Source organism: Cydia strobilella, chromosome Z (assembly GCF_947568885.1).
Source record: "Cydia strobilella chromosome Z, ilCydStro3.1, whole genome shotgun sequence".
In the NCBI taxonomy this organism is placed as follows: Eukaryota; Metazoa; Arthropoda; class Insecta; order Lepidoptera; family Tortricidae; genus Cydia; species Cydia strobilella.
This window is the reverse complement of record NC_086068.1, coordinates 36,679,639-36,707,062: the sequence shown is the minus strand read 5'-3', so window position 1 is coordinate 36,707,062 and position 27,424 is coordinate 36,679,639. Positions and strand designations below refer to the sequence as shown.

Genomic DNA, 27,424 nt, shown 5'->3' with positions numbered 1-27,424 from the left:
ATTATTTAGTTTTCTTAGATGATTTATTTATCTTCCCGGTTATTCGTAAATAGAAAATTTTTGCCCAACTGGTATTTGGCTATTAGTTAGCCTCGCGAGCAGGCTCGATCGCTTTACAACTCGACACTAACAGCTTTGTTATACCTATCCATCATAAAAACAATGAATATAAACTGGTTATTATGTACTTATAGTCAATTAAGATGGCTACCAAAGATATGCACCGTAATGTAGTTACTTATATTGTTCGATGACTCACTCACGATGGTGTAGGTATAAATTCCATGAAATAAACATTTCGAACCTCAATGCGGTATTAATGTTGTTCTTGTGCAAGCACTGAAAGCGTCAAACGGTACCTATTCGTAGTGTTTGCCATCATAAGATCAAATTTAGTGTAAGAGTTAGTAACTATTATTAATATTAGAATTTGTTTTTTATGTAATGTCGATTTAGGACGTATGCAATTTTATTTTCAGTTACTATGAAACAAAGAAAACGACTTCAAGACCAAAAAAAACAGAATTTGCCTTATGAATGCTTCCATGATGTAAGTGATTACCTACATATTACGATATTATAGTGTAAGAATGTTCTATAATACTTATTTATTACAGCCAGTAGGTACTTATCAAAAGTAGCGGATCAGACTACGCGTCAAAAAAATGTCTCATTCTCAAACAGCTTATGGGTTAATTTTTTTTCAAATGAGCATATTTTGCTGTCCCAGGTCTAGTATTCCAAATAGGTAAATTGAACGAACAGTATTTCTATAAGTATATTTTTATTACCATATATATATAATAAACTAATAAAAAAATATGTACCTACTATTGTTCCGAGACCGCAGCAAGCTCGGCCGAATTTCATCTACACATACAAACGAAGTTTCGTTCCCAGTTTAAAACTACGTGTTGGATTGTAATGAAACTTTGCACATTCAATGGCATGAGGTATCTACATATGCCTGTAATAAGTCTATATAGCTAATAAAACAAACGAAATAGAGCAAAAACAAGTTTTGTATGAAAAACTTAAATTACATAGTTGTATTTTTTTAATAATTAATCTGAAGCTACATAAACTAATTACAGGCATAGATATACCTTATCCTATAGTAAGTACAAAGTTTCAGAGCAATCTAGCTAGTCGTTTTAAAATGAGAGCGTAACTACGTTTGTATGGAGAACCGAGCTTGCTGCGGACTCTTAAACATGTATAGGCTGTTCATAGATGGCAGCACCAGTCTCTCTCGCTACAACGTAAATCCGTAAGGAGTTCGTTTAGGACCACGTGGCCAGAGGGGTCTGCGAAGCCACTGTTGCAAACCTCAATTTCGTCCGTCAATATTTCTTCAGTTTCTGGTGTATTCTGAGTTAAAAGGTTATGGAGGCAGCAAGCAGCAAGTACAATCTTGTCCGCCATGTACGGTTGTACTTGTAAAGGTCCTTAAAACACTCTACTCTCCGCGTCAGAACGCGTCATATAGATGTGAACAGTATGCCATCACGACAGAGAGCATCACAACACAACACGACAGACAAAAATGTGAACCCGGATTAAGCCCTATATGAAGAACAGTTTGACTGTGACAGATAGGTACTGTAGCGATATATCTCTATTTGGAAAATAATTCCAGGGTTGCAGATACTTTAGAGCGTTGTTCCATCTGCTACTATTTATTGATGCTGACTATACTTACTATAAATACAATAGAAATCGAGGTTTTTGTGCCCGGCCGCATTCCTTCATTGTTTACTTTTTATTTAGAAGATTAGATATAGGTACCAAGCAGTTAATACGGTTTTTTCTGCAGGATTTTTTACAGATAATGGCAAAAATATTCCGCTTCTCACGTTGGTTTGGTGTAGCTGGCTCTGGAAATGTTTTATGGAAAACATTTGGGCTATGCATTTTGCTTCTGCTCGGAGTCATAGAAGGCGTCGCTATTTGGCGTGTCGTTAAAGCACTTGCTGGATTAGCTGTTGATATTGAAGGTCATAGTGAGTATTTAGATATTTTTCATGCCGAGGTTGTCCCCTTTTTTCGGTAATAGTATAATCGGATTAAGTCTCACCTCGAAATCCTTCCAAAGATATGAAATTTGGTATGTATGTTAATTAAAGGTCTCTTTTTCATGTCAACACTATTTGACATTTTGGGGACCTCGAGGAATCGCAGCCATCTTGGAAAATGTGTACCATCCTGGAGAAATTTGCCTTTTACTCTAAATATACGTTCTCTATGAAAATATGGTGTAAGGCAACATTAAAGCTTATTAAATTCTACACAAATAAGTCCTAGATAACTTTGCGGAAAAAATACATCTTGTTATAGAAAATAATAGCTGAATCCAGATTTAGCGCTTATACCCTTTCAGGGGATATTCTCTTAATATGAAACTTGGAGGAATATGAATTCCACTTTTGTCTATACATTTGTACTACACGTTCTACTGCAATATCAACATTTTACTCGACTGCGACTTAAACAGAAAGTAGGGTTATGGGTTTAAATACTGAAAATCAGTACATCCTGTAGCTCAGGATACTGGACGGATTTTTTAAAACGACATATTGGTAGATTCCCCTTGCCCTTCACAACCTGTTTACACCTGTTTTATTAAAGAAAAATTAATACAGCTGCCTTGAGAGGACGCCGAATAGTAAATCATATTTTTACTTCTAGCGCCTAAACTTTTAACTATACACTGGTACACCCACTTTGTTAGTAGAATAAGGCGGCAAATTTAAAAAATGTATTAGGCACGTAAAGTTGACTTTTCCTAGAAAATTTTAATTTCGGGCCTTTTTCTACTGTCAAAGTGTGTGTGTCTGAGTAAAATATCAGTTGTATATAATACCTATATTTCCAGGGAGTGTGACTGCGCGGCTAGCGGGAGCAACTTTCTACGCTTCCTCTATAACTACACTTATTCTTTCTTGGAAGTTGTCGTCGTCATGGGAAGCAATAGCTTTGTATTGGGCTTCAATCGACCGAAGTGTAGCAATAAACGTTTTGTCAGATAAAAAAATAAAAAGTCGGATGATCACAGTAACGTCTGTAATGGTAACTTGTGTCGTTGGTAAGTGGATATGCACTCGACTCAAGTCTCATTCTCACGCTAGTGAGCTGATGAGGGCACTGGTTAACGGTAAAGAATAAACATGTGATGTATTCTAAAATTTCTAATTAATTAATTAATTCATTTTTAATTTTGTTTTGGCATTCGAAGATAGTAAAATGTCTACGTTTAGGTGCCATGAAAAGTTACAACATTAAATTGCCTGACGCGTGGCATTTCGTTAAAAAAGGGTTGTCACAGAAATCAATTAAGGTATACTTTCTTTGTGATCTGTGTGTGTGTTGAATTTTTATTATACGAGTATACTAGCTGTTGCCCGCGACTTAATACGCGTGGATTTGTATGTTGGTGGTTATATATTTTACATGAGCATTGACCATTATGGTAGGGCCGGTTAATCATTTGTTTATAATTACCTATACAACGCATGAAATTTATCTTTCACAAATAACGAAGTTTCAAGCCCTAACTGAAAAAAAAAAATTCACAATATAATCCCTCTCAACCCTTTTAGAAGATTTTCAAGTCCGCTATTTAAAATAAATGTTCGCTCCCGATGCAAACTATTAATACAAAAATTTTCAAAAACGGTGAAATCCGCTTTCGTCTATTTTAATATAAGTTAGCTTAAGAGTAAGCTTGAACTTGTAGTCCTTAGCTTAAAAGTAAGCTTGAACCACATAAACTTACATCCCCTTTTTAACCCTCTTAGGGGCTGAATTTTTAAGAACGTTGAAATAACTTTTTTTGGAATCTTATACAATGCCTTTCTAAGAAGTTTCTAAGCATTATTTGTAATGGATTCAAACTTTCAACCCCTTTTTAACCCTTTTAGGGGATGAATATTTGAGCGTATTCCCATCTTAAAGGCCGGCAACGCACTTACAACCCCTCTGGTGTTGCGGTTGTCCATGGGCGGCGGTAATCGCTTACCATCAGGTGATCCGTCTGCTCGTTTGCCTCCTATTTCATAAAAAAAAACAAGCTTAAATTACTTTTCTTGTCCGGGTTACGGCAGAGCAGCGCAAAGGGGCTCGGCGTTTAGGTTGCACATAAATAGTAAATCATCACGTAAGTAAATACAGTTTTTATAATAATCAAATCAGTACACCTGTCAATCAATGAAAAATAATAAGTAAATATAGAACACGTCAATGTCATAGTAATCATAGTAGGTAAGTAAAGCGGCCAGCAAGAAACCTTGCTTTTGATATAAACCTAAATATTTCTTGTATTCTAATAATATGCCTTTATACAAAGATTGAAGTTCCGCACTCAAAAAAGAGGTTTGATCTCCATACAAACTTTCAATCCTTTTTTTACCACCTCGGGGGATGAATTTTCAAAAATGCTGAAATTAGTTTTGTTCTCTTTTAATTAAATATCTTTTTGAAAAGTTTCAAGTACTAAGCTTAAAATAAAATTAGGATCCCTACAAACTTTCAACCCCTTTTTAACCAATTTAGGGGATGAGTTTTTAAAACCGCTGAAATAATTTTCCTTGTATTCTAATAATATGCCTTTATACAAAGATTCAAGTCCCGCACTCAAAAAAATGTTTAAGCTCCATACAAACTTTAAACCCCTTTTTCACCACCGTAAGGGATGAATTTTAAAAAAAGGCTGAAATAATAAATACCCTTTTAATGAAATACCTTTTTACGAAGTTTCAAATTCATAGCTTAAAATATAATTTTAACCCTATACAAAAGATCAACCCCTTTTTAACCCTTTTAAGGAATGAATTTTTAAAATCGCTGAAATTACTTTTCTTGTATTCTAAAAATATGCCATACAATGATAAAAAAAAGATATAAATACATATATATAAAAAACAAATAATATAAAGATTAATGAATAATTTTATAGAATATACTGTTAGAAGTATTAGAACAAATTAAATTATTTGCAGAAAATACTTTAATTTGTTTTTTATTTTAAGTAGAAACACTACCATATAAATTATAAACTGAAATAAATGTCATATACTAAGAGAAAAAAGGAGGCCTTGGTCATTTTTTCTTAGTATATGACATTTATTTCAGTTTATAATTTTATAGAATATGTTTAATTCTGATTGTATTATAAATAATTTAATAAATTATACTAAATTACATTAAATTAAATCAAATAAATTAAATTAAATTAAATGAATAATTAAGATTAATTAATCTAATTAATTAATTAGGGTGAATTTTTAAAAACGCTGAAATTATTTTTCTTGTATTCTAATAAGGCATATTATTAATGCCTTTATACAAAGATTTAAGTCCCGCATTTACAAAAATATTTGATTTATATACAAACTTACAACCTCTTTTTCACCACCTTGGGGGATGAATTGTTATAAACGCTGAAATTAGTTTTCTTGTTTTTTAATATAATACCTTTTTTTAAAGTTTCAAGTTCCTAGCTTAAAAATAAACATACCATGTGGCGTACCAAATGAACGAGCTTTGTGAGTAGATCACAAATATATAACATACTATAACATTATCACTACTTGGTCTAACAAATTATTAGAAAACGTTCAAAAATTTCACAATACAGAGTTGACTTTGAATTGCTCGAAATTGAAAATGACTGAATGAATTATTCCAAATTGTATACCAAATAACTGTGAATATCCTCTATATAATGTCTAAAAATAATTAACCAAATATATCTAAAAATATCAAAAGTACATCAAGTTGAAAAACCGTACCATTTTCTTATACAGTAGACTACTAAAATACTATTTTTTTTTACTGAAAACACCATGTGGGGTATAAAAAGAAAGGGCTTTGTCAGTAGATAACAATTATACAGGGTGACCTTAGCCATTGGACAAACCCTGAAATCCCACTTAGGGTTATTTCTCAGGAATGCTCTAATGTTAATATTTTTTTAATTAGAACAAAGGATAAAAAAATAAATTTTCAATCAAAAATTAATTCCAATGATCGACAACAAAAAGAAACATGCTGTATTAATCATTGGCAGTGTTTTTGACAACTTATTCGAAAATGTGCGGCAGTGATGACATTTGTCATACGTCAGAATCTTATTAATGTCTGAATAAGATAATCAATAAGGTCAAAGAAGGTTTCATACTAGGTTATTACCTCAGCTGCTGCTCCAAAGTAAAAAATCGTAGTTTGTTAATTTCTCCGTAACCGCTACACCGGTTGTTATGATACTTGGTATACTGATTCTAAATACCGTAATGCATATGTACATTTCAGCTTTGTCCAATGGCTGTATAATATTTTCAATACTTGGTCAAATTTTTTTTTCAAAACGCTAACACTAATAAGAAACTGTGATGCTCCAGGTAATTAACTAAACGGCTTTTAACCAATTTTTCTAAAATCGACTTCAAAATACTCGTATTTAGAAAGTCTGCCTAATTGTTTCTACAACAGTTTTCTCTATTCTAAAAGCTTTCAGTGTCCACATTGTACCAGAGCCCAATTTCAGCGTTTTAGTATAAATTAGCAGTCATTCATCTCGGACGGACATGGACAGATGGACATACAATCGGAAATGATGAACCTATAATTGCTCTCAGTTGACTATTGAGCCTAAACAATACCTAACAAATATTGTGACTCGAAAAATCATTTAAAGAATCGTCTGCGGATTCGCGCAGAAATAACATTTAGGTAACAATTTCCTTGTACATTTCCGGGATTTTCAAGTTTGATTTATACTTTATTGAATATGGGATCTTGCAGGTACCATCAATAGGTATTATAACTGAACTGACGTATCAATGAAGCAAAAAAACATACCCGACCCGTAACATACGACCCGTAAATCCTTTATTACCCCTAAAACAATGTACAAGTGTGAAAATATGGGTATAACCTCAAAAATATGCCCGTAGTTCTGAATGAGTGTGTGTGATGTAGTATGATGTGTGCACCCATATTTCTAAAAACGATGAAATATTATTTTTGAAATCCAGGGATAGAAATTGAGTCGTATTCAATTCTAATAGAATTTAAATGTAGTCTGAATAGGATTGAAGAGAGCCATAGCCACCTACTTTACTTCTCATTGGTACAGGGTGTCCGGTGGCAGAATTAGCATTTAAATTTCGAATTGTTCTAATACCGTTTAGCGGAGGGATGGGCGGGGGGTCGCGTTCGATTCGTTATTCGTGCGGGTTACACAGTCACGATGTCGCAGTGGACGGGTGAACAACGTGCGTTCGCAATCGAAGCGTATTTTAAAGCTAACGATTCTTGTGCTGTTGCTCGTCGAAGATTTTGTTCGCATTACAATATTCGACGTTTACGTGATGCGCCAAACGAAGATTTGATTCGATTGTGGGTGCGGAGGTTCAGGACAACAAGTTCAGCAGTAAACAATCCGCGGCCGAGACCCAGCCGATCTTCGAGGACTGATGACAACATCGAACTGGTCGCGAACAGTTTGCGCGATAATCCTCGTCAGTCCGTGCGTAAGAGGGCGGCTGCGCTAGGGCTCCCTAAAACGATTGTGCACGAAATATTGAAAAAGGACCTTAAATTTCACCCTTTCAAAATTCAAATTGTGCAAGCGCTTAAGCCCAACGATTACAATTTGCGTAAAAGTGTCTGCGAGACAATGTTGCAACGATTTCATACAGTAAACACAATCTTTTGGAGCGACGAAGCCCATTTTCATTTAAATGGCTGTGTTTACAAACAAAATTGCCGTTATTGGTCACCAAAAGGACAGAATCTACGTTTAAAACATCAACAGCCACTTCACAGTCCCAAAGTTACGGTTTGGTGTGCATTATCAAGTGGAAGAATAATCGGGCCCTATTTTTTTGAAAATGATCGAGGGCAAGCCATTACTGTGAACGGTGTTTCTTATCGGCTCATGCTTAAAGATTATTTTCTGCCAACAATAAGAGAACATCCTGCCTACAGTTCACACACATGGTTTCAGCAAGATGGCGCCACACCTCACACTGCTAGAGAGACCATGGCGCTTCTTCGTGATTTCTTTCCTAAAAAACTGATTAGCCGTTTCGGTGACATCCTCTGGCCACCCAGGTCGCCGGATCTCACCCCCATGGACTTTTTTCTGTGGGGGTACCTCAAAAGTAAAGTCTATGAAACAAACCCAGCGACCATCTCAGCACTAAAAGAAAATATCGTTCGCGAAGTTAATGGCATCCCGGCGTCACTTCTCCATCGAGTGGCGCGAAATACTGAGGTCAGATTCCAAGAGTGTGTCCGACGTCACGGTCAACATTTAGACGAAATAATTTTTAAGAAATAAAACCCGCACTTCTCTTCTTTGTAATAAATATTGAAATAAATTTATATCTTCTGTAGTTTTTTTATTATTTAAATTTGAAATCCTAATTCTGCCACCGGACACCCTGTAGTTTAGAAAGTCATGGGGGTAGTCATGGGGTGATCATGTTATTTTGACCATGGGGTGGTCATAGGATTGGCCATGGGATGGTCATAGGGTGGTCATGGCATCAGCCATGGGGCGTTCATGGGATTTCCATGGGGTAGGCGATGGGGTGGTCATGGCATTCGCCATGGGGCAGTCATGGGATTGGCCATGGGATGGTTATGGGTTGACCATGGGGTGGTCATGGGATTGGCGATGGGGTGGTTATGGGATTCGCCATGGGGTAGTCATTGGGGGATTGACCTTGGGGTGGTCAAGGGGTGGTCATGGGGTAGTCATTAGGTATGCGCAAAATGCGTCACTGAAAAGAAAAGATTGATATTCATCTTTCGTACGCTGTGAAGTACTTCACTCTTTTAGTTCACTGGTTCAGTTAAGTTCAGTGGCTCAACAGATCCGTCTATTATTATCAGTACTGGTTTTCTATCTCATTCGCGGATATATCGCTGCTTATCTAAAATAACGCAGTATTTCAAAAAACGTATTTTTTCAAGAGAGCGGTTTGAAAAAAAAAACAAAATGTATCATGCCATAACTTTTATTGTAATAAACTAAAATCAAAAATTCTTTCTGTTTCCTTCTTGTTTTTTAATAGAGTACAAGGAAAGTCAAAAATAGTAATAAAAATAACAAAAACTATACTTCAAAATCAAAAATATTTGAACATACTTAGCATTGTGACGTGCAATTTTCAAGGTATGATCGAGTGTTTTTGAGCAATATGGACACAACACAAAATAGTTCTACGAAATGGTTTACTTTTATGTCAAATATCGGCATATTCGTCTTTAACTATAAAAGTAACTATAAGTTTATGAGCAATACCGTAGTATTACGTTTTATATAAAAAAAATGTTTTCTACTTATCAACTATAATGACTTTTCAGTGCTTGCGTCATAAGAATAATCTCCTTTATCACGAATCTAAATAGTATTTAAAGCAATATTTTGTTTTCTAAACATTATTACAAACATAACTGTATTATTTTTTGTGTTACATGTCTTATAAATTAATGTAATTTTTTTTTTCTTAAACAGTATACAAAAAATCTAAATAGTATTTAAAGCAATATTTTGTTTTCTAAACATTATTACAAACATAACTGTAATATTTTTTTGTGTTACATATAAATTAATGTATTATTTTTTTTAAACAGTAAACAAAATTTAAAAACAATCTTTATTAAACTTGTCATAATATGAAGAAATGAAAAAACAGAAATTACTTAAACATAAATTTATTGTATTGTATTGTCTTAATTGTATTGTATTGTAATTCAGGAGATTTCCCGCAATAGACGACTGGCGCCTATTTTGCGTGACAGGGGTGTGGGCTAGTCCTGCCAGCCCAACTCCTCGAGGAATCCTATCAAACCTTTGATGTTGACTAGGACCTCGGGGAGGTCTCTCGTGGATACGAGATGTTTTGCCCTGTATGGGCTACTACGCTGCATTCCAAAATCGTGAGAGGCGTCTCTTCTGTCTCCATGCATCCTCTGCATAGGGGACTGTCTGTGACACCTGTTATAAAAAGATGTTCGTTAAATAGTCCATGACCTGTTATGACACTGGTTAGTGGTTACCATATACTCAGTCGGACCCTACCTAGTTGAAGGAGTGCCCTTGTGACTTTTTCGTTGATGCCAGGCATGGCTTATTGTTTGGCCTGTCTGCAATCAGTCTGGTTTAGCCAGTGTTCTGTGTGTAGTTTCCCTGTACGTGCTAGCAGCATTGAGCGTACCTTGCTAAACAGTATCGGGAGAATTGGTTCCGGGCCAATCGCTCTCGCACTCGATCCTTGCCTGGCAAGCTCGTGCGCAGCATCGTTAGCCCGGGATCTACTGTGTTCCTTGATACATTGTAGGGTGATATTGTTATTATGACATACCTCCGTTAGTCGTTCGGGGCATTCGTGTATAAGTTTGGATGTAACTATATGGCTTTTTGGAGCCTTTAAGACTGCTCTATTGTCGGAGAGTATGCGGATGGAGGATCCTACTACCTTCCTTGCAGTGATGGCAGCCGCCGCATTTATGATGCCCATTGCACTCAGCTTAGAATATCGAGTTATGGGCTTCTAGCGGAGTTCAGGTCTTCCGAGAACATGAACATAATTATTATAGTACCTACTTGTGTTCTTATGAGCCCTACTATTCAGTTACTTTTACTTAGTGCTCATATAAAACCAGACATACACTAGAAAGAGGGATCGGTAAAATTTTCGGAGCTGTTTTTTGACTGTTAAACTGTTTCTGTGGCATCTAATTTCTGAGTGCCAATTAACATCAACATAATATTGTCTTCGGTTACCGCGATAGTTACTCATGAAATAAAACTATGAAAACGGATTATATCGCGTATATTGAATTTATAATACATCCCGACGTTTCAAACTCTTTACAGCGTTCGTGGTTCGTGGTCAACGGGTGACGGGTGAGTCACCCGTTGACCACGAACGCTGTAAAGAGTTCGAAACGTCGGGATGTATTATAAATTCAATATACGCGATATAATCCGTTTTCATAGTTTTATTTCATAACATCAACATGTTATGTTCTTTTCCAGTTTCCACTGTAACTGTATTTGGGCTGTACCTGTTCACAAGTTCCATGAGGTTTTGTGAATCATGCGTGTTTCACTCAAAAGTTTACAGGTTTTATTTGTGTAAGGTTTTCGTTTTCTTTGAGGTCTACTGGCACCGTTATCACTGTCACTCGACGAACAAGATCGCAGCGAATCTCGACGTGGGCTATTTCCAAGTGGGGTCTTTGACACTATCGTCAGAAGAATAGTTACTATAGTCGGTTACATGGCGGTCATCTACGACGTTTGTAGTAGACGTTTCTGTACAGCGTCTTTTATTACAAATATTCAGATTGATGTGAAGATTCTGAAACAACTCTCCTGTTTGCGTGTTCATGTGTGAAAAACAAACGATTTTAATGTTTTGTACACTGAAATAACGTATTGTACTTACACGTAATGCCCCAAACGTGTACCTACAATACGTTCAGAGCTGATTCAGCCCGCCATACATTTAGACCGCGGACGAATGCAAGCGGCCCGATGTCTTACATATTTTATAGCCAAAAGGTAGGTAAGTATGTGGCGATCGGCGTCAGCGTTTTCACGCGCGCACGCTCAGAGAATACATCTTGTGGTCGAGTGACATCATTGGAACACAAACACTCCCGATTACACCCCCAAATAGGCACAAACAAGAAAAAAGTAGAAGTTACAAACGTGCGAGACTAGATAAAAATACTGACACGCAGTGTACAAAGAAGAATACACAGGCATGAACAAAAAATTATGTTAACAAAGCTTCCATTTAATGCAAAAAGACATAAACTATAAAGACGTCTATGTTTCCGTCAACCTTCAGCTATGTGTAGATAATAAACAAGCCCCACAGCTAAGTTAAAAGTAGTATTATTCATGCAAATGCTAGTTATCACTTTCTTGAATTTGTCTTACGTCAGGCAACTAAATGTGATTTTATGAATAACAGTGAACTATTTCATATTAAATAACAATACTTAATTATTTTTATCAAGTAAAGGGGATTATTTTGCAATGGCGACCGCGCCTATAACTATGATTTTAATTAATACAAGTTCATTTGTTTTTACTGCAAAATATTTGTACTTACTTTTTCTTGAACAGTGTCCTATCGAGAAATGATACACTGTTGCACAGATTTTCTTTACTATTGCGTCAAACGATTTGTGAATACTACTCTGTTGCACAATAAAATTAATAACCACTCGTGTATTATTTCGTGTTGAGCCGTTATTCACCAAACAAACGCAGTAACGACGCGGACAGCCGTGGCACAAATGGTCAGCGGCCGGTCTCGCTCATAAGATGGCGTCACAATCAGACCAATGGCATAACGGCACAAAGCTGCCATCTGGTCATTTTTTAACGTAACTCCACGGGAGTTTTATTCACGATAAACTTTGGCGTATTGCGCGTCTAGCTGTATACTTAGTTGCAAAATGAACTATTTCGCGATAGAGCGTTCTTTTAGATAAGCAGCGATATACTGAAATAATAGATTATTTCATTCAATCGAATATATGAAGTTATGAAACAAAGGTTACAGACTTGGAAAAGGGAATGTGGAGTGGGTCAATTAAATCTTTGAAAAATATCCTGTTTTTCATATTTGAGTCTCAAGTAGGTACTATAAAAATGTATCCTGCCTGTAAGAGTTCAACGTAAAAAATATCTTTAGATTTAGATTAAGCACACTAAAGCAAAATGTGTGTGACCAGAGTTGTGAAACTCGCAGTCTTTTTTTTTGTAGGTACGTATTTAAATACACCATCGTTGTTTTCTGTTTGGCAATTGCTTCACACAACATTACATTGCTTAAAACACAACACTATGATATTAATAAGCCCGTTTTTCTACTCGTCGAGTATAATCTGTGTATTACAACTTCATATGCAACACTACAACCTTACTCTTTTCAACGTTGGATAGTCTATGGCACTTCCGACTCAAGCTTAAGAATTTTATCGATACGGTTTAGCCAATTACACTTATAATTTTTTTTTCAATAAAACTTCATACATTTCGATAAAATATTTCCAGTTTAAGGAGACTCGATTCAATGCAAATTAGCCTACTTAAACACGGTGCTGCGTCGCATCTGCTTTGTGATTGGTTGGCCAACAAAAACATTTTATTTTATGTTGTAGTAGAAACAATTGCTTCATAAGTCAGAAACGCGCATGTGACACCCTTCATATAGCAGCATATATACTGAAAACTGCTTAGCGTTGCTAAATTTATTCGAAGATAAATTTAATCACAAATAGTGCGTTGACAACTTTTTTTATTTAGATAAGATAAATTATCTAGATGAAGATAACTGACCTCGTTTGTTAATGACGTAAGCTTATAATAATAAATTTATATAGAATGATAGAGTAAAAGAAGCCCTTAGAAACAAGAAGGATCTTTTCAAAATCTGGCAAAGCTCTCGACTGGAACACGACCGAGATAAATACAAGGAGGCAAAGAAAGATGCCAAAAGATGCGTGGCACAAACCAGGGCCGAACTGTACACGAAGTTAAGCAAGCCGTCAATAAAATGAAAAATCGAAAAGCGCTAGGCCCTGATGAAATTCCGGCCGACCTTTGGAAGGCTGTGGGACCATCAGCAATAGAGTGGCTCACTAAACTTTTCAACATAATACTGGAAAACAAATCTATTCCTGAGGCCTGGCGGCAAAGCTACCTTATTCCATTTTACAAGAACAAAGGGGACATAACTCACTGCTGCAACTACAGGGGGATAAAACTAACCTCACATACTCTTAAACTGTGGGAGCGCATACTAAACAAACGCCTTATGGACATCTGCGTAATTACACCGAATCAATTTGGCTTCACCCCATCAAAATCGACCACAGACGCAATACAGACCATGAGAATACTGACCGAAAAACATCGCGTAAATAAGGAAGACTTGCACTTTATATTCATAGACCTAGAAAAGGCGTTTGATCGGGTACCAAGAAGACTTGTGTGGCAATCAATGAGGGAACATCTAATACCTGAGGACTACATACGCTTGGTTCAGGACACATATTCCAACATCCGCACGAAAGTCAAAAGCCCTACCGGATTAAGCAAAGATTTCGCGGTCGAAGTGGGAGTCCACCAGGGATCAGCGCTAAGCCCCCAATTATTTAATATAGTTATGGATTATATCACAAAACCCATTCAGCAGGACAAGGCAGTTCCTGTTGGGAACCCCCTATATGCCGACGACATTGCGCTTGTTTCTAAATGTGCCGAAGACCTGCAAATAACCCTAACCAAATGGATCACTACTTTAGAAAACGCGGGACTCCGAGTAAGTAGATCGAAAACCGAACACCTTGAATGCAACTATAGCAATGTGGCAAACAGATGCAATCTCTACTACCCGGATGGAATACAAGTACCAAAAGTTAGCCAATTTAAATATCTGGGTTCGGTTATAACAAATGACGCGAAGGTAGAAGTAGACGTTTCCCATAGAATCAATATCGCATGGCAAAAATGGCGGACACTCACCGGAGTTCTTTGTGATCCACGAATGCCCATACGTACAAAGGGTAAGATGTACAAAACAGCGGTGAGACCAGCAATGCTGTATGGTGCTGAGTGCTGGCCGGTTAAGGAAACTCACGTCAAAAAGCTACATGTGGCCGAAATGAAAATGCTTAGATGGTCAGGTGGAGTTACAAGAATAGATAAGATACGAAACGAACTTATCAGAGGCAGCTTCAAAGTCACTCCCATCTCCGAAAAACTTACGGAAACGCGACTAAGGTGGTACGGCCATGTTATGCGGAGAGACGACGGCCATGTCGTGCAAAAAGCTCTTGCTCTGCCAGAAGGCAAAACAGGTAGAGGAAGGCCCCCTCTGACGTGGTGGACGAGTATGGCCAAACTATTGGAAAAAGCCCAACTACCCAACCCGATAACTCAAGACAGATCGTCTTGGCGCCGAAGGATAAGGAGAGCCGACCCCACCTAATGTCGGATAAGGCAAAGGAAAAGAAGAAGATAGAATGTCACGTCGGGTCAAACCGTCACACTGACATTGCTCATAATCATCAGAAAATTATTGTTGAAATATCATAAACGCTGCAATGTCGTCTTCTAGCTCTGGCTTTCAACATGTCTCCAATTCAGCAATATTAGACGGCAAGATTTTTAAATATCATTCGGGAAGTTCTGATGGGAAAAATGTGAAAGCTACGTGTACGTTATGACCGTTATGTTTACCACTGAATGAAGTGAATATTAAGGGTTCTCTAACTTCTACATCAAATTTTCTGAGTAATTTAAAACGTAATCGCGTTGCCACCATTTTGAATAGTACATATTTGAATAGTATAGGACCATAGAACTGTCGTTGCAACAGTGACTGACAACGGCAGCAACTTTGTGAAATCTTTCAAAGAGTTTAGTGTCGATATTAATATCGAAAACCATGATTCTTCTGAAGATGAGGAAGATCACGAATCTGTCATGTTAGATGAATTGTCTGTCACAGTGTTACCCCAACATCTGAGGTGTAATGTTCATACGTTAAATTTGTGTGCAACTGACGCTAAGCAAGTTGTTAATAAAATTGACAAAAATGGAAAATACACGCCTTTATTAAATTTGCATTTTAAAACAATTTCTAAATCTAATGCTTTGTGGAATGCCGCCGCACGTCCTAAATCTGCCGAAATTATCCAGCAAGTTTTGGGACATACACTTAGCAGCCCATGTCCCACTAGGTGGAATAGCCTGTATGACGCAATGAGGCAAATTTTAAGTATTCGTGACCAAAGTCTACAACTACACATGGCACTGGGCTTAAACAATCCTATTGCAGATATTGAATTAGAGTATAATAAGGGAATTCATTGTCTGTTCTGGTCCTGTGGCTCAGGCGTTAGACATTTATTTATTTATTTATATCACAAAACATAATGCAAAGAACTTAAAGCTAAGATGCGCCACAAAAACTTATAAAAGTTTATGCATGGTGCAAATGCATCACTTCGCTCAAACTGCATGCATATATGTTTATAAGGTTTTCTAAACACAATAAGGAAAATAAGGTAAGTAAATAGTTATCCGGTTCCCGTCCGTTATATTGCAGGGGGAAACAAATATGTTCTATGGCCTTTTGCTTCCCTGTCTTTTGTCATTGCGTAAAAAGTTGACAAAACTAGGCCACTCGCCTTTGAATTACTGCAAAGAGATAGCAACCTCATATTTGGAAAGTGTGGAGTCGGTTGGCTGAATTCTTCAATACTTACTTGCACTAGAAAAGGGGAATTTGCAGCGATTGCTGCAATGTCATATCCGCGTTTTAAAACTAAATGTTTCACTTTAATTCACAGTGAAGAACAAGAGGCTAAAAAATGTTTTTAAAACATTAATAATTAGAGATATAAACAGTAGGTAACCCTAAAAGAGAAACTTTAGTAACGTTGATAAGGAAAACTTATTCTTCGAATTTGATTCGGACTCAGAAAGTGCAACTCAGGGAAATCAGTTGCCAAGGAGTAAAGCACAGATTGTCATGTCACAATTTTTCGCCGATGAAGATAGCAGTTTAACAGTTCAATCGCTACCCTGACATAAAACGAATGGCCCAGTGAAATTAAGGGTTTAACTTCGGAATGAGAGATAATAAGCTAGAAACTCGTATACACCTTTGTTATGACTTATTAAAGGTTCTCTTAAAAATCGACGCATAGATCGTGTGCGCGTCATTAGTTATTCAAGGTCAAATGTCATACAAATCGGTTTTTTGCGGATATGAAAATTTCTATAGCTCCCATGTAATTTACATGTAGGTAAGCATTGTTGAACATATAATTTGCGACAAGTTCGGTATCAAAATTTTTTTCATGCGATTAGCCGTTTTCAAGATATACGGCATAGAAGACGCAGCGGCCAGCCAAACGCACTATGACGCAAGATTAGTGGTAATCTCTGTGAATAATACATTCTTCAAGGTTTTTTAATCGTTAAAATGACATTTGTGGATCATACATAGATTTTAAAACGAAATAGGCCCTCCTGTGGACATTAGTTAACAGCTTGTGTGCATATATGTAATTATTTTATGACATAGTTTAATATAAAGAGGGTACCCCTTTACACATGTTTAATTAGGAAAATAAGCTTTATAGCGTTTAACTTTAGGTATTAAGAGGTAGATTTTAAGTAATAATAATACAAAAAAAATGTTTTCACAAGCTTTTATTTAACTGTTCGTTGTTCGTATGTAACTATGAAACTTGGCTACTAAATTTGCCAACGATTTCTCGCCTACTTAGTGGTTTTAGATTGAGGTATAATTTGGCATACAATATAAAAGACCGACAATGTAATGACATCGAATTGATCTGTTGATGGGAACCGTAGATGGCCATAGAGTTCCTATTTTCCTGTGATAAAATGACTCTATCTCATGGAGTTGAGATTTGTTACAATCGTCTAGAAGAGTAGTCGATGACCGTGAAACAAAGATCAATATCCCTACCATTTGAGATAAAAAAATAAAAACGAGATTACAAAAAAACAAATTACGGTTTAATTATTTTCATTTTCATCTTCTTTATCATCTGTTGTCAAATCTGGGTCAAATGCACTTTCTTCATCGGGTTCGCTTTGCAATGAAGCTGCATTAAAACAGGCTTGCCCATTGCACTGGCCACAAGCTAAAGAGCATTGCAACCCCGAAACGGTACGGAACCCTTCGTGCGCGAGTCCGACTCGCACTTGGCCGGTTTTTCTTATTTCAGGCACTGTGTGCTCTGCGCTTAATAATTGTCTCGCGTTTGCGATTAATATTGAGCACAGTGGGATGACTCGATAACGTCACGTTTTTTCCCGCGCTCACTTCCATCGTGACTTCATAAAACGTTTCCAGAATTGCCACCGCTGCTTCCACTATTATCCAGTCGGCATCACTGAGCATGAAGTCAGGCCTGATCAGACACAGAGTGGCGGTGACGGCATTCCTTGTGAGTGACATGCGGCGCAACATCTCGTAGGTGGACCACGTCCTGTTTTAATTTAAGTAATGGCACACCTAACTGCTTTTGAAGCTCTTTGAACTTAGCTAGGGCTTGTGAACTTCGTATGAAATACTGCGATTGCGGCCAGTGCATTCTGAAAGCAAAGATTTACTCGTAATGTGTGAGCGAAGCACGATTTTTGGCGCCAATTTGCTGCTTTGATAGCTGCGGTGTTTATTGGCTGCGTTATCACTTGCCACTGCCGTGATTTTATTTTCGATGTTCCACTCCCGTGTTATGTCCTTCAAAAATTAAGCCAAATTTGCTGCAGTGTGGCGTTCTGCATATTCTGCACAGTCGGGCATTGTACACTCTAATGTTGTGTCAGCTATGTAGTGCCCTAAACATTTCTAGGCCAGGGTGCCCCCTTACCCTAGATTTTTTCAGATTTGACTGATTTGGTAAACCACTTTTATAAAAATAAAAATAAACCGACTTCAAAAAGGATGAAATAAAATATTATCCTTTTTAGGGTTCCGTGTTTAAGTATATGCGTTACTAACTGATATGTTTGAAGTCGGTGCCAAGCCATATTTTAAACCATATATTCATAGTGAATTTGGTGCAATTCGATAAGGATGCGGCTATATAAGTATGTACGTTGGATTGCCTAACGTAGCGTACTACGTAGGTGAACAACACGCGAGCGTGAAGCGGCGCGGCACGGCGCCTTAATCCTTTGATACCTATAGAAGAGTCCTACGTGGGCGATCTCGTTGCGAACGCGAACGCCTTGGGCCGGCCGCGCCGCGCCGCGTCGCTTCGCTTCGCGTTCGCGAGTGTTCGCCTATGTAAGACGCAACGTTACACGACGACAACAAACGAACTTTCTGTAGGTATTTAAGAACACACATCAGAACAGAACACACGGTTGAACCTTCTTGGCGCAGTTTGTACCATGCTTGTCGCCACATTAGTGTAAATCTAATGCGTTTATTTGTCGTCGTATTTCTTGAAGAGCATTTCATTTCTAGTTCTTGAACGGTCCATAGCACGCAAGTGTGGGATTGGGACTGAGTTATTTTCTGTCGCTTATCCAGAGGACTACATTTCAAAATATAAAACAATGCAAGGAACCTTCATGCCAAATTTCAGCTAAAGCGGTTCAGTTGTTTAGCCATGAAAAGATAACAAAGAGGCCGACAGAATTACTTTCACGTTTATAATATTTGTACAGTTGTAATGGGGTTTTTAGACATAAAGCTGATTATTTTTGACTGGTATTGTTACTACTTGGCTTGGTACCGACTTCAAACATATCAGTTGTTAACGCATATTAAGTATATGCGTTAACAACTGATTATGTTATAACACGGAACCCTAAAAAGAATAATATTTTATTTCATCCTTTTTGAAGTCTGTTTATATTTTTTTTATAAATGGGTTTATTTTTCCATTTTTAGTTTTAAGACATTGTCTTTAGACTATAGATACTCATACTCATACTTATACTCATACCTTATTGGTAATATAAATTACATGTCAAGATTTACATATGTACATTTCGGAAATATAAATGGATGAAATCAATTATTATTATTATTTGTATCTCCTTCTGGATTTCACGGGCCTATAAATCCCGGTCTTTTGATAGGCTTGCGTGGGGATATAGATCCAACACGTAGAGGCCCCTTGGAGAGCTTTAATGTCATGTAGAATGCCTGCTGGAACCCGTTCACAGGTGCAACAATAGACACCCATGAACCGGTCGCAGCAGGCATTGGGACTATTGTAGAAAAAGTGAACAGTATACCGGTTTATGGATTGAAGTTTGGCTGGTCAAAAGATTGGGCTATTGCTGAGAGGTCCGGACACCTGCCATAACAATGTCTGTACACGTTATCGAGGCAGGCGGTGACTCGCCGCTGACTAGATGGGCCCCTGAAACTGCCGTCGTAAAGACAACCAGGAGCAACACCGGTGTGAGCGGCTCAGGGGTGTCGAGAGGTGTGCGCCGCTTTCTACCCAGTGGCTGTTACCAGCCACTGTGCCAACTCGCGTCTTATGCATCTTTCACTTTCATCCCTGGAGCATATAGCTCTTACGACTCCCCTCTGGACGGCCAATGAAGGCAAGCCAGAGCTGAGAGTCCTGCGGGTCCCCTTGGGGTCCACTCCGACCGACGAAGACTCGCCGGAGACGGAGACCCTGACCGACTCTCTGGAGCATATCGTCACATTGCCGGGTCTCTTAATACTGCAGACAGCCGTGTACACGCGGGAGAATCTAGATAAATATCCCAGACGGGGTGAAAAAAGCGACCGTGTAACTCGCTACGGTCACAACTTAGCGGCAATGCCACGTAGCCTTGCCAAAACGGCTAAATCTATACAAGTCATGGGCCCCGCTGTCTACAATAACTCATATACATATTATTATTATTATAGCATTATTACAGCATTATTACTTAATTATTATTATTAACGTTATTAAGTTTTGTTACACAATTAACTTATTTATACATATTTTGAGGTCAGATATTCTTCGACACTAGGTATAAAACGCCCGCTCAATAAGCCAATTTTTGAGTTTAGCCTTGAAACTCACCAGACTAGGCGCATCAGTTATGGATGCTGCTAAGTTATTGTAGACAGCGGGGCCCATGACTTGTATAGATTTAGCCGTTTTGGCAAGGCTACGTGGCATTGCCGCTAAGTTGTGACCGTAGCGAGTTACACGGTCGCTTTTTTCACCCCGTCTGGGATATTTATCTAGATTCTCCCGCGTGTACACGGCTGTCTGCAGTATTAAGAGACCCGGCAATGTGACGATACCTAAGGCGGTGAAGTGTGGCTTTGCCGACTCATGCCATGGTACTCGAGCCAAGGATCTTACGGCGCGTTTTTGGAGCCGGAAAACACGCTGCCAATCAGCTGTGCGTCCCCAAAGCTCAAGCCCATATTGACAATAGACTGTATGCTGGCATAGTAGCAGCTGCGGACTGCCTGTCGCGGTAGAACAGTCATCAGCCTACCTAAGGCGAAACAAGCACTTCCTATTTTTCCGCACAGGTATTCGATGTGGCTCTCCCACGTCAGGCTTTGGTCAATATGAAAGCCCAAGAAAGAGGTACTATTGACTTGACCGATGACGCCGCTGGCGAGTCCTACATGCAGCGGGCGGCGCCTGCGTCCGGACAAATCGAACTGGATGAATTGGGTGTTGGTTAAGTTTAAAATGAGACCGTTTTGTTCAAACCAGTCCGATAATTGCCCGGCGACCGTGTTTAACTTTACCTCCAGACACAAACAACAATCATCAATAAAATTAGAAAAAAAAAGAAAAAAAGAAAAAAAAAATATTGTGTTACATATCAAATGAAAGAGCTTATTGTGTGAATCTCAAATATATTTTTTCTATAATTTTAGGATAAATAGTTTAGAAGTTATTCAAGAAAATAGGCAAAAATTACCATTCCCCCCTTTATCTCCGAAACTAGGTACTGTCTAAAATATTGAAAAAATACAAAAAATAGTTCTTTACCTATAGATTACAGGAAAATCTATTAGAAATGTGCAGTCAAGCGTGAGTCGGACTTAATTACTTCGTTTTTGATCCGACCCCTACGGGTTTTTAAAGGAATTTCACTCACGTCTCACGTTTCACATAAAAAATACATTGTTTAAATTGTGTAATGTACGGAACCCTCGGAACGCGAGTCCGACTCGCACATGGCCGGTTTTTTGTAAGTTACTGAGTGCTTGTCAAAAATATCAACTGATCATGTTACTGCCTCTGCTTATAATGATGTAGACGTAGACCATAACTTAAAGCGGCGCTCAAGCAACCGGTTTATATCTTTCTTTTGTCCTGTGTTGTATTCTTCACATTCTTGTCTCTTTGTAGCATGACTGCGATAAAAAATAGTACCCGTTCTGAGGGTATACGGAATTGGTTAGCAGTTCTATTTCGTCGGCAAGTGTGAATAAATTCCCTGCTAACGGTACTAGAGGAAGGGAGATCGTAAAGCTTGCCGCGGTGAGTAAAATACTTTGTCCCACCGTGTTTGCCAGATGCCGCTTTTCGCATCGCTGTCGTTGAGGTACGGGCAGCCAAAGGCTTCTTCGAGTGGAGATCTTGGTAATTGTTGTTGAAATGGAGGCGCTTAAGACGAATATTGTGGTCGAGGTGAGCTGTGAGAGCTGTGAGCGGAGCGTATGCGGCGTTCTAGACCTCTGCTTTTGAACGTTTTGGAGCAGGTCGGGCATGTTGCCATGTCCGTGTTTACTTCCTGACATTTAGGATTGTGGTGCGTGTGGTATACATTTTACTCACTTCAATATTACAAATTCATTTTGAGTATATATTAATCACTTGATCCAAAGAATATAATAATATTTTTAATTTTGTAAATGTATCCAAAATTTAATGGATGTTTTTTTTTGTTAGAATGGCTTTTGCTGCCAGGGCACTTTGCCAACGTCAAGTTTTTAGGGACAAATAAGGAGTGCATCTATGATTTAGCCCAGAATTTTGAATTCGGAGAATTATAAACTTTATATGCTAGCTTAAATAATATGTATTATTAATATTAAATTAGCAATAAACACATATAGATACATACAAAATATTTAAAAACTATATTATTTCTATCTATAGCTCCCTCTACACCTACTCTTTTGTTTCGAATTCTGCGGAAGGTCTGCAAAGGTTAATGTCAAGTCTTCATGATGCTTGCACTACATTTGGCCTTAAAATAAATGTCAAAAAGACGGAAGTCATGGCTAACGTCCCTGATAACGCGCCAAATGCGAGTGTATGTATCAGTGACGAGATGTTGAAGCAGGTGGAGAGGTTCAGGTATCTTGGTAGCACGATAACAGCAAAGTACGACCTGGATGCTGAAATAAATGCAAGAATTGGTGCTGCAGCTATGGCGTTCGGGAAACTCCGGCCAAAGGTATTTCGCTCTCATGACCTGAAGCTCTCCACTAAAATTAGTGTTTACATGACAGCAGTGCTGCCGAATCTGCTGTACTCGTCTGAGACATGGGTCCTTTACCGTAAGCATATACGTACACTCGACAGATTCACCTTAAATGTCTCCGAGACATCATGAACATCAAATGGATGGACCTGGTCAGAAATACAAACGTCCTGAGGCGCGCAAATGTCGGAGGCATTGAGGTGTATCTGATGAGGCGGCAGCTGCGGTGGTGTGGGCACGTGTCTCGGATGTCAGAAGACAGAGTGGCGAAGCGCATCTTCTTTTCAGAACTCCAGAATGGTAAGCGTAAAAGTGGTGGCCAGCACTTGCGATACAAGGATGTTCTGAAAAGACATATAAAGAGATGCAAACTACAACCCTCGGTCTGGGAGCGGAAGGCAGCGCAGCGGCCCGAGTGGCGGCGCCTCATTCACGATCGAGTCACTGATTTCGAGACTGAACGCTGCAGTGAGCTCGACAGGAAACGAGATGAGCTTAAGGCTCGGCCGCCAACCTCGATTTGCTACAACTATGTAGGTGGTGCGCTGACGTGCCCAAAATGTGCTCGAGTATTTAGCAAGAAGATAGGGTACGTGAGCCACCTAAGGGCGCACCAGAGAGCGGATCAGCTACACGCTAATAACGCGAATTAAAAATTGCCTACTCCAGAGCACACAGTCGCTGTGGCCGAAATCGGTCAAGAGAGCATCATCATCATCACTCTTTTGGAGGGGGCTTAAATGCCAACAGTTTTAAGACATTGGGTTCAGAACTAGCCAGAAGGGATTTTACATTACAGAGGAGGGAGCCTTTGAATTTCAGTAAGAGATCGTAAAAGCAAAGACGGTTCAACGGACATTCGAAAAAGATATGTTCAATTGTACCTACGCCATAACCACATTGGCATTCTGGGCTACCTTTTACCTTTTATCCTGAACAGAAACTCCGGAGAACACACATGACCCAGCCTAAGGCGAACCAGACTACTGGTTACTTTCTTTTTAAACTTAAATTTGAAAAACCAAGGCAAATAATTTTTTTTTTGCTGAATTTGAAAGAACTGTAATTTATTATCAATAAGTAATAACCCAAAGACCAGACCAATCAGAAAGCAGCTTTGCCTAGGAAACTACCTCCAAGTCCTTACTAAAACATTGAAAGAAGAACTTATTACCGTTTGTAGCCGCCTCTTTTGCAGCTTCATCCGCTTTTTCATTACCATGGATGCCTTTGTGGCTTGGAATCCATGATAACTGTACTTCTAAATTTAACAGGTGGTAAGAATAAACCGGCCAAGTGCGAGTCGGACTTGCGCACGAAGGGTTCCGTACCATTAGGTACGCAAAAATATCACGTGTCTTGTATGGTAGCCCCACTCAAATATTTATTTTATTCTGTTTCTACTAGTATTTGTTGTTATAGCGGCAACAGATATACATCATCTGTGAAAATTTCAACTGTCTAGCTATCACGGTTCTTGAGATACAGCCTAGTGACAGATGGACAGACGGATAGACAGATAGACAGACAGAAAGACAGACAGACAGACAGCGAAGTCTTAGTAATAGGGTCCCGTTTTTACCCTTTGGGTACGGAACGAAACGGAACCCTAAAAAAAACTTCTTCAATTAGGCAAATTATAGAGGATTTTGAGCAATTTTTGATAGAGTTACAAGTAATGGCCTAGCTGGATCGAGCTTAAACTATTAAAAAAAAAATAGCGATTTGGCCACCTTGTGTTCTAATATATATTTAACTGCTTTCAAAATGGCTACGCATTCTTCGGTGAAGATAGAGCAAACTGAGGGGAGTTGGAATTTGTGGGTTGACATCAAATTGTCATGAATATCCGAGAAGAGAACTGTTAAATCCCATTCCTGCCATTTAGTTCTTACTGTAGACAAGAATCTGTCATTGACGTCAGTCGAACTTCGGTTGACACCAATGTTCACTCATCACTGATTTCTGCTGGAACGTAAGGGCCTCGAAAGGAACTGTATAAATGGGGATCTTAGGGAATTGGGTTAAGGGAACCTCAATATTATTTAATCTAACTAGACTAGTAACAAGATTTGGTTTTGGTCTTCTAAGCCATAACCGATTCACATCAACATGGGAAGATAGGGTGGTTTTCTAATTGAGCAACGCGGAATAAATATCTATCAGCTAAATACTGGCGGCGAATCTTTAAGGGGGGATCAGCGCATTCTACTTGAAGCGCTCTAATGGGAGAAGATCTCATGGCCCCAGTAACTATTCTGAGGGCTTTAGATTGAATCCTAGTTTCTTAAGATCTTTTTCACGACACGGCTCAATTATAATGGAACCGAAATCAAGAAGAGACCTGACTAGCGTTATATAATAATTTCTGAGAATATGGGTGGGCTCCCCACCATGAGCGAGATAGGGCCCGATTAATAGTATTTTATACAATCGTGATATAATAGAGAGCTTTTCAGTCCAGTACCGTGTTTAAGCAACGAAGCTTGCTGAGTTGCTTAAGTTAAGGTACGAGATTGAAAAGCTTGATTATATCACTATTGTATACAATACTTTTTCTACGAGACAAAATATAATGCTTTCAACTAGTAGAATCATATAGGTAAACAAACCAAAAGTATACAGCTAAGATACGCGAGCTGCCGCAGCCCGCGATACCTTCATACTCGTACTCGCCCCGGCCGCCGCGGGCCCGGCGCCCCCGGCGGGTTGGTCAATGACACCTCCTCGTAACTCATGAGGCCCTGGTACTTGCTCCTTGCTAAATTCAATTTTAAGACAGTTTTTTTCTCGATTTTGGCCACCGTAGCCTATGGAGACTAACAAGCAACGTAAGGGTGTCACATGCGCGTTTCTGACTTATGAAGCTATTGTTTCTACTACAACATAAAATAAAATGTTTTTGTTGGCCAACCAATCACAAAGCCGATGCGACGCATTTGCATTGAATCAAGTCTCCTTAAACAAGAAATATTTTATCTAAATGTATGAAGTTCTATTTTCAAAATTTTTATATTTGACTAAACCGTATCGATAAAATTCTTATGCTTGAGTCGGAAGTGCCATAGACTATACAACGTTGAAAAGAGTAAGGTTGTAGTGTTGCATATGAAGTTGTAATACACAGATTATACTCGACGAGTAGAAATAGTAGATTGTGTCACAAGGGAGCAAAATGACATATTTACGGCCAGGGCGTACAATTGAATCCTAAACGAAGCGAAGGATTCTATAATAGAATCCTGAGCGTAGCGAGGGATTCTAACATAGAATCCTGAGCGTAGTGAGGGATTCAAGTGTTAACGCCCAAGGTGAAAATAATTTTGCTACCATGTGACACATACTGCTTTTCACATCACCTATGAGGAAATTACATACTAACATTAGGTTTCAAAACATTATTATTTTAAGCAAAGATCGATACGGACAAAGTGCCAAAAATATGTGTACATGACCTTAGTATAGGTACATACTTCTGGCACTTTGTCCGTATCGATATTTTCAGACGTGACTGTAGTGACAAATTAAAAGTACCTACAGCTCATAAATATGTACCTAATATCTTTTCAAAAACAGCAGCAAACAACTAAAATGATACAATGAAAATCAAGTACATTATTTTTGTAGATTTTTCTGATAACAAATTGGCTCTTACCCCTTTGAACCAAATCTTCCGAAGAACACTATCAAAAAAAAAAATCAAAATATTTTTATTCGGTAGCTTAAAAAAACACAAATTACAATATCTGCGCTGGTGCCTCTTTTTAAGTGAGAAAACACTTGTGCTAAGAGAGCACCGCTCTTCCACGCTATCAAGACTGATATCACTTATATTATTCTCTTTATTTATTATTTTCGTTACCGGGATGCTGCTTAAAACATCTGACACAGATGAAAAGGCCTATTATTATTGATTTAAACTAAGTATTTACAAATTTATACAGAATACAGAACCGCATAATGCTTTGTGAAATATTTGTACAATTTTTTTAAATATAAACTTTTTAAATTGCATGCACAAGTATGGCTGCGTTTAAGGAGACCTAAAATGTCAAAATGAAAATTAAATTATTAAACTAAAGTTTTTTTACGTTTCTTTGTAAATATTACGCTAATTAATAATTTACTTAATTTAAATATGATATTAATTAATTTAAAATACGTTAATTACATAATTAAATTTTTTGTTTACAACTACAACAAAATATTATTTAAGTTAGAAAAATTGTATGCACGTAATCGATTATAAAGAAATTGTAATCGATTATCTGCATACTAATTTCATATGTCTTTGTGTCAATATTTCATACTGGCAACAAAATGTCCTTGAACAGAAAAGTGCCACTTTGATCCCTCCTAGCAGGGAAGAAAAGTTCCCTTTTCGAATAGGTGATGTGAAAAAAAAAATTCACA

At 38.1% G+C, this 27,424-nt stretch overlaps 2 protein-coding genes and 1 long non-coding RNA gene across 4 annotated transcripts in view; 2 read left to right on the top strand and 1 right to left on the bottom strand.

The window, feature by feature from the left end:
* Window positions 1-303: 303 nt before the first annotated feature.
* The window catches only part of LOC134754888 (gustatory receptor 5a for trehalose-like), a 75,533-nt gene continuing 48,412 nt past the window's right edge, over window positions 304-27,424 (top strand). For both annotated transcript variants that reach the window (XM_063691352.1, XM_063691353.1), the window contains exons 1-4: window positions 304-407; window positions 480-550; window positions 1,817-2,003; window positions 2,876-3,085. In XM_063691352.1, the coding sequence (XP_063547422.1) occupies window positions 485-550; window positions 1,817-2,003; window positions 2,876-3,085 (463 nt within the window). In that variant the 5' untranslated portion in view covers window positions 304-407; window positions 480-484. The remainder of the gene's footprint in view (window positions 408-479; window positions 551-1,816; window positions 2,004-2,875; window positions 3,086-27,424) is intronic.
* LOC134754901 (uncharacterized) lies at window positions 7,205-8,448 on the top strand. The gene has a single exon (XM_063691373.1). The coding sequence runs from the start codon at window positions 7,250-7,252 to the stop codon at window positions 8,342-8,344; it is 1,095 nt and encodes a 364-aa protein (XP_063547443.1). The 5' UTR covers window positions 7,205-7,249; the 3' UTR covers window positions 8,345-8,448.
* On the bottom strand, window positions 19,614-20,092 carry LOC134754983 (uncharacterized). The gene is made up of 2 exons (XR_010129000.1): window positions 19,756-20,092; window positions 19,614-19,724 (listed from the first exon to the last, which is right to left on the bottom strand). It is a non-coding gene; the product is annotated as an uncharacterized LOC134754983 (long non-coding RNA).

Excerpts from the sequence above, each read along its gene's own strand:
- LOC134754901 (XM_063691373.1), top strand. The coding sequence starts at position 7,250 with ATGTCGCAGTGGACGGGTGAACAACGTGCGTTCGCAATCGAAGCGTAT.